This window comes from Canis lupus, chromosome 16, assembly GCF_003254725.2.
Source record: "Canis lupus dingo isolate Sandy chromosome 16, ASM325472v2, whole genome shotgun sequence".
Taxonomy (NCBI): domain Eukaryota; kingdom Metazoa; phylum Chordata; class Mammalia; order Carnivora; family Canidae; genus Canis; species Canis lupus.
Window position 1 is genome coordinate 9,509,761 of NC_064258.1, and position 13,604 is coordinate 9,523,364.

At 38.7% G+C, this 13,604-nt stretch overlaps 1 protein-coding gene across 3 annotated transcripts in view; it reads right to left on the reverse strand.

The window, feature by feature from the left end:
- Nucleotides 1-593: 593 nt before the first annotated feature.
- TTC26 (tetratricopeptide repeat domain 26) overlaps nucleotides 594-13,604 on the reverse strand; it is a 52,695-nt gene continuing 39,684 nt past the window's right edge. For all 3 annotated transcript variants that reach the window (XM_025433859.3, XM_025433858.3, XM_035699954.2), the window contains 4 exons: nucleotides 12,680-12,749; nucleotides 11,763-11,869; nucleotides 5,081-5,214; nucleotides 594-2,914 (listed from right to left, as the gene is read on the reverse strand). In XM_025433859.3, coding sequence (XP_025289644.1) covers nucleotides 2,803-2,914; nucleotides 5,081-5,214; nucleotides 11,763-11,869; nucleotides 12,680-12,749 — 423 coding nt within the window. In that variant the 3' untranslated portion in view covers nucleotides 594-2,802. The remainder of the gene's footprint in view (nucleotides 2,915-5,080; nucleotides 5,215-11,762; nucleotides 11,870-12,679; nucleotides 12,750-13,604) is intronic.

Sequence of the window (13,604 nt, forward strand, 5' to 3'; positions counted from 1 at the left end):
TCCTAGGATATGCTTGGCACACAATAAAACAATAATTAGATGGGAACCAGAATTATATGAGGTCAGGTCTCATAAGTCTTTTGTTCTACCATCTATGATATGCTTAATTAGTCAATGAACAAGTATCTGTGAGCTTTCTTGTGCAAGGTATGGTACTGGCTCTAACACTTTTGAAATGAGCTATGACTCAGCAAAGAGCCAAACGGAATATGATCAAACAGGAACCACAGCCTTAGTGGACAGGGCTTCTAAAAATATATCTACTTTCCTCTCTCATAAAGAGTTAACTGTGGAGCCCCAAACTTTGTTTTTCCCCTCTATTCTGGGGTCAAGAAAGAGGAGAAGGTAGGGCACCTGGGTGACTCAGTGGTTGAACATCTGCCTTTGGCTCAAGTCATGATCCTGGGGCCCTAGGATTGAGTCCCACATGGGCTCCCCATAGGGAGCTGCTTCTCCCTTTGCCTATGTGTCTGCCTCTCTCTTTCTGTGTGTCTCTCATGAATAAATTTTTTTTTTAATTTTTAAAAAAAAGAGGCAGGGGAAGGCACATGACATACCCAAGACCTGCATTCACCGCACTCAACAGAATACCATAAGACCAAATAATAAACTTTAATTTGAGTATATTGCAGTACAATATAATAATTCTTTTGAAGTACAAAAATAATTTTAAAAATTTTCCATTTGCAAGTAAAATTTGCTACCAACTATTAATAGTACATTGATGTTCTGAACTGTACATATGACACTACATTCCTAAGCCTGTACCCTCTTCTCTCCTGTATCATCACATATAAGAAAAACTGCCAAGCAATCTTGAGACCCCGCCAATAGTTTAAAAGTAGCTATCCTTACTAACAGAATTGGATGGTATCCCTCTTAAACTAGACTATGCTTTTTTGGCTCAATACTATAGATTAAAAACTTTTTAGAAATTAGTTTAAAATTCCAGGAATTGCTAGTTTTGGAGTATCTGCTTTTCTCAAAAGACAGGACAATGGCAGGGAGAAGCTAGATTGTTAAATTCCACAAAAACTCATTTAACAGTAAATCACCATCAATGTAAAAGCTTATTAAGTCTAGGAAATTTGAAAATAATAGCAATTAACTGGAAGACAAATTTCATTGCCAAAAGCCACTGAGGAGTTCCATCTGTCTTTTTCCACTCTTATGTTTCCAAATATTTTACGTGAGTGCAAGTAAAAATCACAAGATAACTAAATTTAAAGCCTGCTCTGTCCAGCTCTCATCCATCTAGTACCCTAGATGCTGAGAACCAACTACTGAAAAAGTAGGAAAATGTAATGACAAAGCAGCTTTTGGCATATGAAAAAATATGATTTTGTTTTCTAAAATTCAGTTATTCAGGCCAGTTTGTTTTGACCCGTGCTCTGAATGGGTTAGATCTGGGTCTAAGATAAAAGACAGGAACTAAAAGAACCCCTCACAACCATCCAGAAGGCAAAGGCTCCCTGCAGAACCTCATCTTCTCTCCTAGACTGCTCCCCTGCCGTGTTTCTGGCTCCGTTCTGCATAACTTCCTCAGCCACAGTGTGCGCCCAGTGGGCTGGGCGCACACTGGGGGCATAGGTGTATCAGCCCAGGCAGTGCAGATGCGAATTCTCTAAGCTGTCTGGAGTGCTCCAAGGAATTAGGACTTTCTTTCAGTTCGCATGCTGGAAGGGGACAGCTCTGCACTTTCTACACCTGTAATGCTGCGGACCTTACACTAATAGAAACAAAATGCATGGTATAGAAACAAAGGTAATCTGGTACAGAAAAACATGTACGTCTATTTTCTGAACATTAGTTGCCAGTCTAAAACTGCTCAGTTGTATAATAGGTTTGTGTTGCAAGAGCTCAGAAACATGGGGCTGGAATATGACTTAGGACAGAGTTCAGCCATTAGGAGATTCCTCAAAGGACTCCGCACAATCCATGCTTTATTATCATTACATTAATTAACAGCTACACTGCATATGTTTGATCTTTGCAGCCCTACTTTCAAAATTGAGGTCTATTGAACAAGATATATGAAAAAACAATGCCTAGCCTGTTTTGTTCCCTAAAATATACTGGAGGAGTGACTAATGCAATCGGTATACTATTTCTTGAACATTTGTAGATATACCACATGGGTTTTTTTCTATGGTACTCACCTTCTGAAAAACTGCAATACTCCTGTTGCTTCAGTGTACCATGTTATTTATCATCAGAATTACTGAAAGAGTAATCCCTGAAGTTCATTAGCCATTAATGAGTTTGATAAGGGATCTTCCTGCCACTCTTCGACTCATATCACTATTTATGACCTCTGCTCTCCCAAGATTCAGAAATGCATTACAAAATTCTTTATGGAATTTTCTAGTAAAATGGGATAAGATGGGCAAGATGGGCAAGATGAAGACTGTAGAATGATGGTGCCTCTTGAGCATTAAAGGCAATTGTTATTGCAGCGAGGGGAAAGTATCATGGAATGCCAATATTTAAAAAAAAATGATGCCATTCTCCTTAAAGTCAGTAAATCATATAAGAGTTCTCTGAGTACTTTTGGAAGAAAGGCACCAGACAAGTCCAAAGTCTTATTGCTAGTTGGATCATATGGGGACCATAGCATGGACTATGGTGCTTAGTTCAGCCAGGAAGCTAGTTCTAAGCAAGTCAGTCACTGATCTTGATGCTTGAAGGGCAAGGAAGGAAATGTCAAAGAACAGAGCCCTGCATCTTACATTAAACTAGAGGAAAATGATTTCCAATTTCACATCAAAGTGGTGACTGGTTACCTAGGACTCTGGAGCTATTTTAGATAGGCACTCTGTTTTCTTTGGCCCATTTCTTCATGATCCGGATGATGTACTCCACTTGGGTGTTACCTGTGCTTCTCAGTAAATGGAGCACTTCTCGAAGGGTCTCTCTGAGGAAAAGATTTGAAAGGATAAAGCGTTTCAATAAACCATGTAAATTAACAGGTAAAATAAACTTGTACTTGTTCTTCACATACTTCCAGTAGAGCATCTTTGGTAACAGATTATTTTACTGTGTATTCACAAATAGTTATGAACTTCCAAGCCTTCTATTTTTACAGTGGTATAGTAAAATGGAAATTCTATGAAATCCTTCTAACCAACCCAAATTTCACTTGTTTACTTATACTATCTATATACATGCTGTTAATCTTTCTGTCCTAATATGACATTAGTGTTTCTATTTCTACGCCTATTCTTTTGACCCCGTAGAAAAAAGGTGTATCAAGGAGCTAGGTTCAAAGAGTTGGGTTCAAATTCTAGCTCTGTACTAACAAGTTGCTTCTCTGAATCCAAGTTCTTCTTTCTTTAAGGTGGCAATCACCATAAACTGAGAGTCAATGCCATTATTTGTTAAATTTTACAAAGCCAGGGCAGCCTGGGTGGCTCAGCGATTTAGTGCCGCCTTCAGCCCAGGGCCTGATGCTGGGGACCCGGGATCAAGTCCCGTGTTGGGCTCCCTCCATGGAGCCTGCTTCTCCCTCTGCCTGTATCTCTGCCTCTCTCTCTCTGTCTGTCTCTCATGAATAAATAAATAAAATCTAAAAAAAATTTTTTTACAAAGCCAGAGGAACGAATGATTTCTTCAAGAAAATTAATATATTAACACATATAGAAGACAGGAAAGTTCAGGGCCAAGATTTAGCAAAAACCCAGTAGTTATGTTTTTTTTTTGTTTGTTTGTTTGTTTAAGTAGGCTCCCAATGTGGGGCTTGAACTCATGATCCTAAGATCAACACCTTGAGCTGATAAGAATTGGATGCTTAATTGATGGAGGCAACCAGGTACCCCACTCCCAGTATTTATGTTTTCAGTAATTTAAATTTAATTAAAATTAAAACTCATGTTTTAAGTAATGCATACTAAAACTTTCCTATTGGGGATCCCTGGGTGGCTTGGCGATTTGGCGCCTGCCTTTGGCCCAGGGCACGATCCCTGGAGTCCCGGGATTGAGTCCCGTATCGGGCTCCCGGCATGGAGCCTACTTCTCCCTCTGCCTGTGTCTCTGCCTTTCTCTTCTCTCTCTCTCTCTCTATCATAAATAAGTAAATAAATCTTAAAAAAAAAAACTTAAAAAAAAATAAAACTTTCCTATTGCCTTATCAAATGTATAGGTGACTGCCCATTGATCCTCTTCCCTAAGAGTTCACTCATATTTTCTATTTTTTTCCCTCAAGCATCTTCTTTCACCTAAAATTCTTTAAACTTGTGTTTAGGATTGGAAGTAGACACAAGGCAGGAAGTAATTTTTGATAGATTGTTTACTTTTAAAAAATAATCACATGTCCTATTCGTATACTAATAAATACATTCCACAAGGTTATTTTTAGAAAACTGAATTTAGTTTTAAGTATTTTCAGTTTGTTACAAGTGGAGCTGTATGTTACTTAATTTTATGTAAATCTACCATCTTAGTACTTCCTGGAATATGAGAAGGCAAAAGAAAAAAAAAAGAATTACAATTATCAACCATACCCACTCCATTCCTAATTCTTTGAAGCCTAAACTAAAAGACATGAAAAAAACAACAGGCAAAGAAGGAGTACAAGAGACTGAAAAAGACTTTGTTTATGAAAATGACGATTCATTTGGAGCCAAATACAGATCTTGCTCTTACATATGAAAGCTATAGTATATAGTATAGTATACTCAATGTCCCCAGTACATATGATTTGGGATGACCTGATTTTACGACATAAAAATTTCTGGAGGATAAAAGTCAGATAGAAACATGAAACACCTTAATCTTTTTTTTTTTTAATTTATTTATGATAGTCGCAGAAAGAGAGAGAGAGAGAGAGGCAGAGACACAGGCAGAGGGAGAAGCAGGCTCCCTGCACCGGGAGCCCGACGTGGGATTCGATCCCGGGTCTCCAGGATCGCGCCCTGGGCCAAAGGCAGGCGCCAAACCACTGCGCCACCCAGGGATCCCCACCTTAATCTTTTATTCATCATTATAGTTTTGGGTTTTCAGAACATGGCATTTAAGAAAACAATTCTTTTCCCTCACAAACCAGCAAAAGAATAGAGGTAGTGTCTCTTGTGTGATTACTTACTTGGGTTCTCTTCCAGCTAAGATCATCTGGAAAATGCCCACACAGGCACCCCTCTTGCCTTCCCAATATTCAGGGTTGGGATCCAGCCTCTCTAAGACATCAAAAGCTTTGGCTGAATAATAGAACTGGCCCATCTGATTAAAAGAAAGTATTGTGATGATACTTGTATCCAAAAGATTGTACCAAATGAAACTAAATGTAAAGATATCATGAAATAGAACTGTATAAAAGAATGTATGGTTGGTGATAACATTTTCAGTAGCAAACTAGATAAATTTCAATTTCTTATTAAAACAAAAAGGAAAAGCACAATTTAAGTACACGATTCAATTTATATCAGCACCTTCATTCACTTTTTGACAAAAAAAAAATTTTTTTTACATATAAGTCAAGTTATGCTGTAATCACATTTGTCATTTCTCCTAATTATAGTGAAATCTTTTTTTTTTTTTTTTTTTAAGACTTTATTTATTTAGGGACGCCTGGGTAGCTCAGTGGTTTAGTGCCTGCCTTCCGCCCAGGGCGAGATTGTGGAGTCCCAGCATCAAGACCCACATTGGGCTCCCTGCATGGAGCCTGCTTCTCCTTCTGCCTGTGTCTCTGCCTCTCTCTCTCATTCTCTCTCTCTCTCTCTCATTGTGTCTCTCATGAATGAATAAATAAAATCTTTTTTAAAGATTTTAGATTTTAAAGATTCATGAGAGACACACACACAAAGAGAGGCGAGACACAGGCAGAAGGAGAAGCAGGCTCCTCACAGGGAGCCTGTTGCAGGACTCGATCCCAGGGCCCTGGAATCACAGCCTGAGCCGAAGGCAGATGCTCAACTGCTGAGCCACCCAGATGTCCCTAATTATAGCGAAATCTTGATGATAAACTGATGATTGTGATTTGAGCAAGGTATCTTTCATGTTTCCTCAATACATTTTGTAGATTACTACTATATTTCATTTTATGCTAATTTGACCATGTTCAACCCAAGAGAACAGTACTTTCCCTGACCTTGTTCCTAAATTCTCAAAATGCCTAGATGGATACTACTACTCTAAACACCAAATCTTCTAAACGTTTAATTCATTTTGACAGACTTCTTTCCCAAATATATTACACATCTCCTTGGCCTCATAAGAGCATGCCTAATAGGATTAAGTTTTGCTTAGATGAATTTTCTTGGCTGGCAATCATAAATGTAGTATTGCCATTTCCCTGAAGGCTTCAAATTGCTGGGTAATTCCCCTTGATCAAGGTGGTTTAGTTACCTCTCCATTCCTGTAAACTGTTGTTCTAAACCTTTTGTAATTTCCTGAAGATCTCTATTGCATTCTTAGCTTAGTGTTTTCTATCCTTCAGGGGAGGAGACACAACTTTCCTCCCTTCGATTCAAATTATACTTGCACTTTCATCATCCTTCCCTCATTTCTGCCCATTTTAGAGGAAGAAGTGTTCTTATTCCTTTTCAAGGTTAATCTTTCTTCTTATGTTCTATTCAAATTATTTCTGGTCAAATAACAATGTGAGTGGTGTATGAAACATAAATGTACAGTTTAACGCCTATAAAATGAATGCAAGTATAATCACCACCCAGGTCACAAACCAAGACATTGACAGCAAAACAGACGCTCTCTGTGTGTTGCTTCCAGATGGCAACTTTCTCCTTCCCTCCAGAAGCAACTACTATTCCAACTTTTATGGTCATCAGTTTTTGTTAAAAGTCCTTCACTTTGGGACACCTGGATGGCTCAGTGGTTGAGCTTCTGCCTTTGGCTCAGGGCGCAATCCTGGGATTCCAGGATTAAGTCACACAATGGGCTCCCTAGAGGGAGCCTGCATCTATCTCCTTCTGCCGATGTCTCTGCCTTTCTGTGTCTCTCATGAATAAATAAATAAAATCTTTAAAAAAAGAAGTCTGACTTTTTTTTTTACAGTTTTATTACCTATGTATATGCCTTTAGACAATATAATTAAAATGTGCTGCTCAAAACTTTATCTATATGACTACCTATATAGTCTTTTGTGTCTTGCATATGTTAAGATGCATCTATATTGCTGGATATAGCTCTAGTTGGTTCATTTTTTAGAACTTTTTATTTCTAGATTTACAGGAAGTTACTGAAGATAGTACAAAGAGGTCCCATGTACCTTTCACCCAATTCCTCCAGTTTACTATAGTATAATATCACAGTATCGAAACCAGGAAGTTGACATTGCTACAAAGTGTGTGTTTAGTTCTGTCATTTTATCAAATGTGTAGATTCACGTAACTACCACTGCTATCAAGATACAGAACTATTCCATCACCACCAAGCTTTGCTACCTATTTATAGTCATATGTGCTCCCCTCCCTGCTCACAGTCCATAACCCCCAACAATCACTAATTTGTTCTACATTTCTACAATTTTGTCATTTCACCAATGTTATGTATATATGAAATCAAGCAGTATGGGACCCTTTGAGATTGGCTTTTCTTCACTCAGCATAATGTCCTTGTTATTCCTTATTAGTCCAAGTTATTTTGGTACAGTGTAAGAAATAGAGTCAATGGTTTATAATACTGTTGTATAGTGACAGGCAGTAGCTACACTTGTGAGCATATATAGAGCTGTTGAATCACTATGTTGTATGCCTGAAACTAATGTGATATTGTGTGTCAACTATACTTCAGTTAAAAAAAAAAAAATCCAACTTACTGTGTGTACCAATAGTTTGCTCTTATTATATAACTCTGAAAAAGCAGGAGGGATCTCCGCCCAAAGTTTGGTTTGGATGTCAAGAGTGGTGATACACTAAGAAAGCATGGGAAGATTTCTTACTTACATAATTGAGATCTGCGGGGGAAGTAGGGCAGGCCTCTCAAGCAGGTTCAAAATGGCCTGAGACAGCAAGGCAAGGAGACTGGCTGGGTTTTTATTGCAGTTGGGGGTGGGGCTGGGATGAGGTTCCTGAGCAGGAGCAGGGTCTTGTGTGGTTTGAATCATCTGATGGCGCCAGAGGAGTGTGTAGCATTTCTTATCATTTTGTCCAGATATGGGGTACAAGGGGAAGAGGGAAGGGTGGAACTTAAAAGCTGTCAGCATTCAAACATCAAGAAATGGAGTCAGGCTTGTCATCACCATTCCTGTTTATTAATGAGTAGTAGTCCATGCCAAACCAGTTTGTTTAACCATTCACTACCAAAGGACACTTGGATCATTTCCAGTTTTTGGCTATGACAGATAAAGCTGCTGTTAACATTGGGAATAGGTATTTGTGTGGACACAGTTTTCATTTCTCTGGGATAAATGCCCAGAAGGGTGATTGCTGGGTCATATGGTAAGCATACGTTTGTTTGTTAAAGAAGCTGCCTGTTTCACAGTATATATTTTTTTCATCCTTTTACTTTCAACCTACCTATATCATTATATTTGAAGTGAGTTTCTTATAAAATGCACATAGTTGGGTCATGGTTTCTTATCCACTCTGTCAATATCTGTCTTTTAATTGGTATATTTAGACCATTTACATTTAATGCAATTATTGCCATGTTAGGACTTAATTCTGACATTTTTTTTCCTCTTTGCCCTTTCTGTTTTTCCTGGACAGGGATATCTTGCATATGTCTCTGTAGTTTGCAGCTGAAGAAATACATGATTGTGCAATTAGCACAGAAGGAGGACAAAAAAATCTGACTTGACCTCTCCAGTGTGCTATATATATCTTTTTCCTGCTTTTTCTAAATTGTAATAAAACTTAGCCATGAGTGTAACTTTGAGTCATGTGAACTGTTCCAGTGGCTCACCAAACTAGTGGGTGGTCATGGGACCACTGAGACAATAGGTAATACTAAATTGTTTATTGAGATTGTTACCTTCCTTTGTTTGTTTGTTTATTTGTTTTATTTTTATTTATTTATGATAGTCACACAGAGAGAGAGAGAGAGGCAGAGACACAGGCAGAGGGAGAAGCAGGCTCCATGCACCGGGAGCCTGACGCGGGATTCGATCCCGGGTCTCCAGGATCGCGCCCTGGGCCAAAGGCAGGCGCCAAACCGCTGCGCCACCCAGGGATCCCTGTTATCTTCCTTTGATCTTTACTCCATCTTTCTCTCATCTCTTTTAGGGCCTTCCTCCATCAAAAATGTTCCCGCTCTCTTGAATCTTTAATCTCCCTGTTTAACAGCTCCTCCGGCTAAGGATATACTTTTACTCCCTACTGTAAAAGAAAAAAGAACTCCCACCATCTGCAAAAATACTCCCCTACCCCTAAATCTGTGTTTTCCCTTTTAAGTTAGCAACACATTTCCCCCTTATCTTTAGCACTTTTTTTTTTTGACTGTCGTCTACACTTACTGAGTCTGTTTTCTAATCTCATTCTCTTCTCTATCCACTATTGTTTTCTCAGGTCTCATACAATTCCATCAGGTTGCAGATTTAACATTCTCCTCCCTTGGCTTTTGATAAAATAGGAACAAGAAAAAGAGGAATGAAAAGCACTTTTTATATCCTTCCTGGTTCTTTTCTTTCCTTTTTGTCCATCTTCATCCTCTGTCTCTTGCACTGATTCTTCTATTTCTATCCCTTAAACTCTGGTGTTCATGTGGTTCCTTACCCCATTCACTGGTTAACCTCATTCTCTCCCATACTCTGCTGCTACTACTGCTGCTGCTACTATTACTACTACTATTACTACCACTACCACCATCACCATTAACTACTGTTAATTTTTTTTTCCTTTTTTTTGGGGGGGGGGGGGCATGTGCATGGGTTGGGAGAGAGGAGGGGCAAAGGAAGAGGGAGGAGAGGACAGAGAGTGACTCCTAAGCAGCCTCCATGCCCAGCACACGCACAGCCAATCCCATGACCCTGGGATCATGACCTGAACCAAAATCAAGAGTTGGATGCTTAACTAAGTTATCCACGTGCCCCTACTGTGAACTTCTAAAACTACATCTCTAATTCTGACCTCTCACATGAACACTCTGATAATTTCCCACATGTAATATCTCTACATGGAGCCCCAAACACACTTCAGATTTAATACATGTACAAATGAACTAAATTCCTGAATGTTTTCTTTCCCCTCTGCCTCCTTTAACTCACTTCATCTTTGCCATCTACTAAGTCATATCAAACATTTTTAAGTTTCCTATGTTTTAAAACCTTTTCCACTGATGGCGATTCACTTTCTTTTAGCAGTGATTCACTCTAAAATGAGCTATTATTAATTAATTTAACACTAGACCCTCTATACCTAACATTTACCTAACAGGAAGAAATATTCCAAAAAAAGGAGTTTCCTATTTGAGACTAATTTGTAAAAAAGCTTTTAATATATAGGATGATATATAGGGCCTATATATAGAGCCCAAAAGTCCTCCCTCCTTCTCTCTGCTTTTTCAACTCCCTACACACACCCCTGCACATACACACACCCCTGCTCCCACATACATACATAAAGAGCCAGTCCTTTACTAAATTTGGTTGCTTTTTTATTCTGTTTCTGGTTCCTTTGTCTTTCATCTACTATTTGTACCTAAGTATTTCCCCAGGATTGGTTTGCAACTCTCTACTCTTCTCACTTTACTTCCTTACTTGGGTAATCTCATTTTTGGAGGCTTCAATTACTATTGAAATGGTGATGATTTCTCTAAATCTAGTCTCTAGATGTCAGAGGACATCTTTCTTGAGTTTCAGAGCCAAATTTCCAACTACCAGATGAATACCTCTACTTGGATGGTATCTAAAGACTCAAACACAACCTTTAGAAATCTAAAACAATCTCTTTAAATCATTGTTTCATATATATTGTGCTATATTTTATTTATATGTATACATTCTTGACGTACATATAAAACCCTAAAATGCTAACTCTTGAGTTCAGTTTGTTCCTAAAAGGGATGATATATATATATTTTTAAGATTTTATTTATTTACTCATGAGAGACACACAGAGAGAGACAGAGACAGAGACACAGGCAGAGGGAGAGGCAGGCTCCATGCAGGGAGCCTGACATGGGACTGGATCCCGGGACTCTGGGATCACGCCCTGGGCTGAAGGAGGCGCTAAACCACTGAGCCACCCAGGCTGCCCTATATTTTTCTTTTTTAAATATCTTATTCATTTATTTATTCATTTATTAAAGTAGGCTCCACGGCAGCCCGGGTGGCTCAGCGGTTTAGCGCCACCTTCAGCCCAGGACGTGATCCTGGAGACTGGGGATCGAGTCCCATGTCAGGCTCCCTGCGTGGAGCCTGCTTCTCCCTCTGCCTGTGTCTCTTCCTCTCTCTGTGTGTCTCTCATGAATAAATAAATAAAATCTTAAAAAAATAATAATAATAAAAATAAAATAGGCTCCACATCCAGCATGGAGCCCAACAGGGGGCCTGAACTCACGACCCTGAGATCATGACCTGAGTTGAGATCATGAGTCAGCCACCTATCAACTAAGCCACACAGGTGACCCTAAAGGTTTTATTTTTAAGTAATCTCTATATCCAACATGGGGCTTGAACTCTAAATCCTAAGATTGAGTCACATGCTCTTCCAACTGAGCCAGCCATGCCCCAGAGATGACATTTCTGATAGTCAGATGTGAATCCTCTCACCAATGGCCATTTAATCTCTAGGCACCTCTCCCTAATACTTAATCAGTGTAGCACTTGAGACTGATCTTTAGTTTTCCCTTTAGATCTCACTCAAACTCACCTTGTAGCAGTCATTAGCAATGAGCTGTAAGAGGCTAAAGGACTCTCCAGAGGTTTCCATCTTGAGATAAAGTTCCCAGGCTAGTCTTGGTTTCTTGTTCATGATATCTACAAAAAGAAGCAAAGATTTGTGCCTCTTAAACGTACAGGAAATACAATTCTACAACTTCTATTCTTTGCATTTGGTTGTATGTTCCAAGCAAACAAAGAAACGGTAAACAGCTCTTATGGAGAAAGTTTGCAATGTTACATTAAGCTGATTTTCCGTCAGAATTTTACCATATATAAAATAATTACTGATTTTTTAGATTGGGTTGATTTTCAGTAGTTCCCACTTTGCTCATCTGCTTAAAAGGCACTATCATTCATTCAATCCTACTTATAGCTTCAGCCTCACTTAGAACATCTGATTACAGAAATCTTCCTATGACTTCAAAAACTCTGTGAACATTTTAAATCCAGGTGAAAAAAAGGAGCAAGGAAACATAATGAAGAGGGGGTAGACAGACAAGACAGAGGTTTTGGGCTATAAAATATACAAAAATAGTATGTTTTTGACATTTTACCACTTTTCAGGTCTGCATCATAATAAAAAGGTAAAATTAGCATAACAGTCTCATTTAGAAAAGGACCTGTAAACTGAGATTCTGAAAACTTTAACAGGGCTGATGGAAGAACTTGGCATCTTTCAGGCTGTTGATGCTAGGCCAACACTGTATGGCAGAACTAATCACGAGATAAATGTATGTAATGCAGGTATATGACCATCCTTACTGAATAGTATTAATGATGCTTAATTTCAGTGTTTACTCATCCTATGAAATAAAATTAGGAACGTTTGCTGTAATTTCCATCCAGAAGATTATGCAACAGAGAATAAAAAGAGGATTCCTCTGTAACATTTAAAAGAAGACTCACAGCACCGAGCTAACCAACTGAGGTAAATGTAATCATTTTTCATCTTCTCACTTTGGATTAAAAGGAAAACCTGCAAGAAGAGGAAAGAAAAGGAATAAACAGGAGTTTATTTTTGCAGTAAAAATACCGTATTGGGTTGCCTTTGATTAATATTTAGTGTAGCCTTACAGACGGTCAAATCCTCTACAGGCTGCTAAGGAAAGGACAAAACTGGAGGACACCTGGGTGGCTCAGTGGTTGAGCGTCTGCCTTCAGCCCAGGGCGTGATCCTGGAGTCCCAGGATCGAGTCCCATGTCGGGCTCCCTGCATGGAGCCTGCTTCTCCCTCTGCCTGTGTCTCTGCCTCTCTCTCTCTCTCTCTGTCTCTCATGAATAAATAAATACAATCTTAAAAAAAAAGAAAAGGACAAAACTGTGGTGATGTAGACACACTTCTCTCAGTTATTGATATCACAAGATGACTGAAAAAGGTTGGTAAGGATATAGAAGATTTGAACAAAATAACAATCACATAACACCTATTTTGTTCAACGACACATGACCATGTTACTGAGCAGTAAAGCAAGTCTCAACAAATTTTGAAGGACTAGTGTAATACAGAGCACACTGGATGACCACAATATGATGAAGTTAGAAATCAAAATGAAATAGCCTGGGAAAGATAATACACATATTTGAAAATCATGACACACATTTTAAAATAACTCCCAAAGAAGACAAAATCGTGTAAGGTAGAATTAGAGTTTGAATAATAACAAGTGGAACAATTTTGCTAAATAATAACAAAATCGAATAATTCAACTTTATTGCTTTGAATGATTCAGGTAAATCAGTTTATGGAGTTAGAAGTCAAAACAGCAGTTAGCCGTGGGAGAAAGGGACGGACTCAAGGAGATGAGGGGTTCCTACAATTACAGGGTTAGGG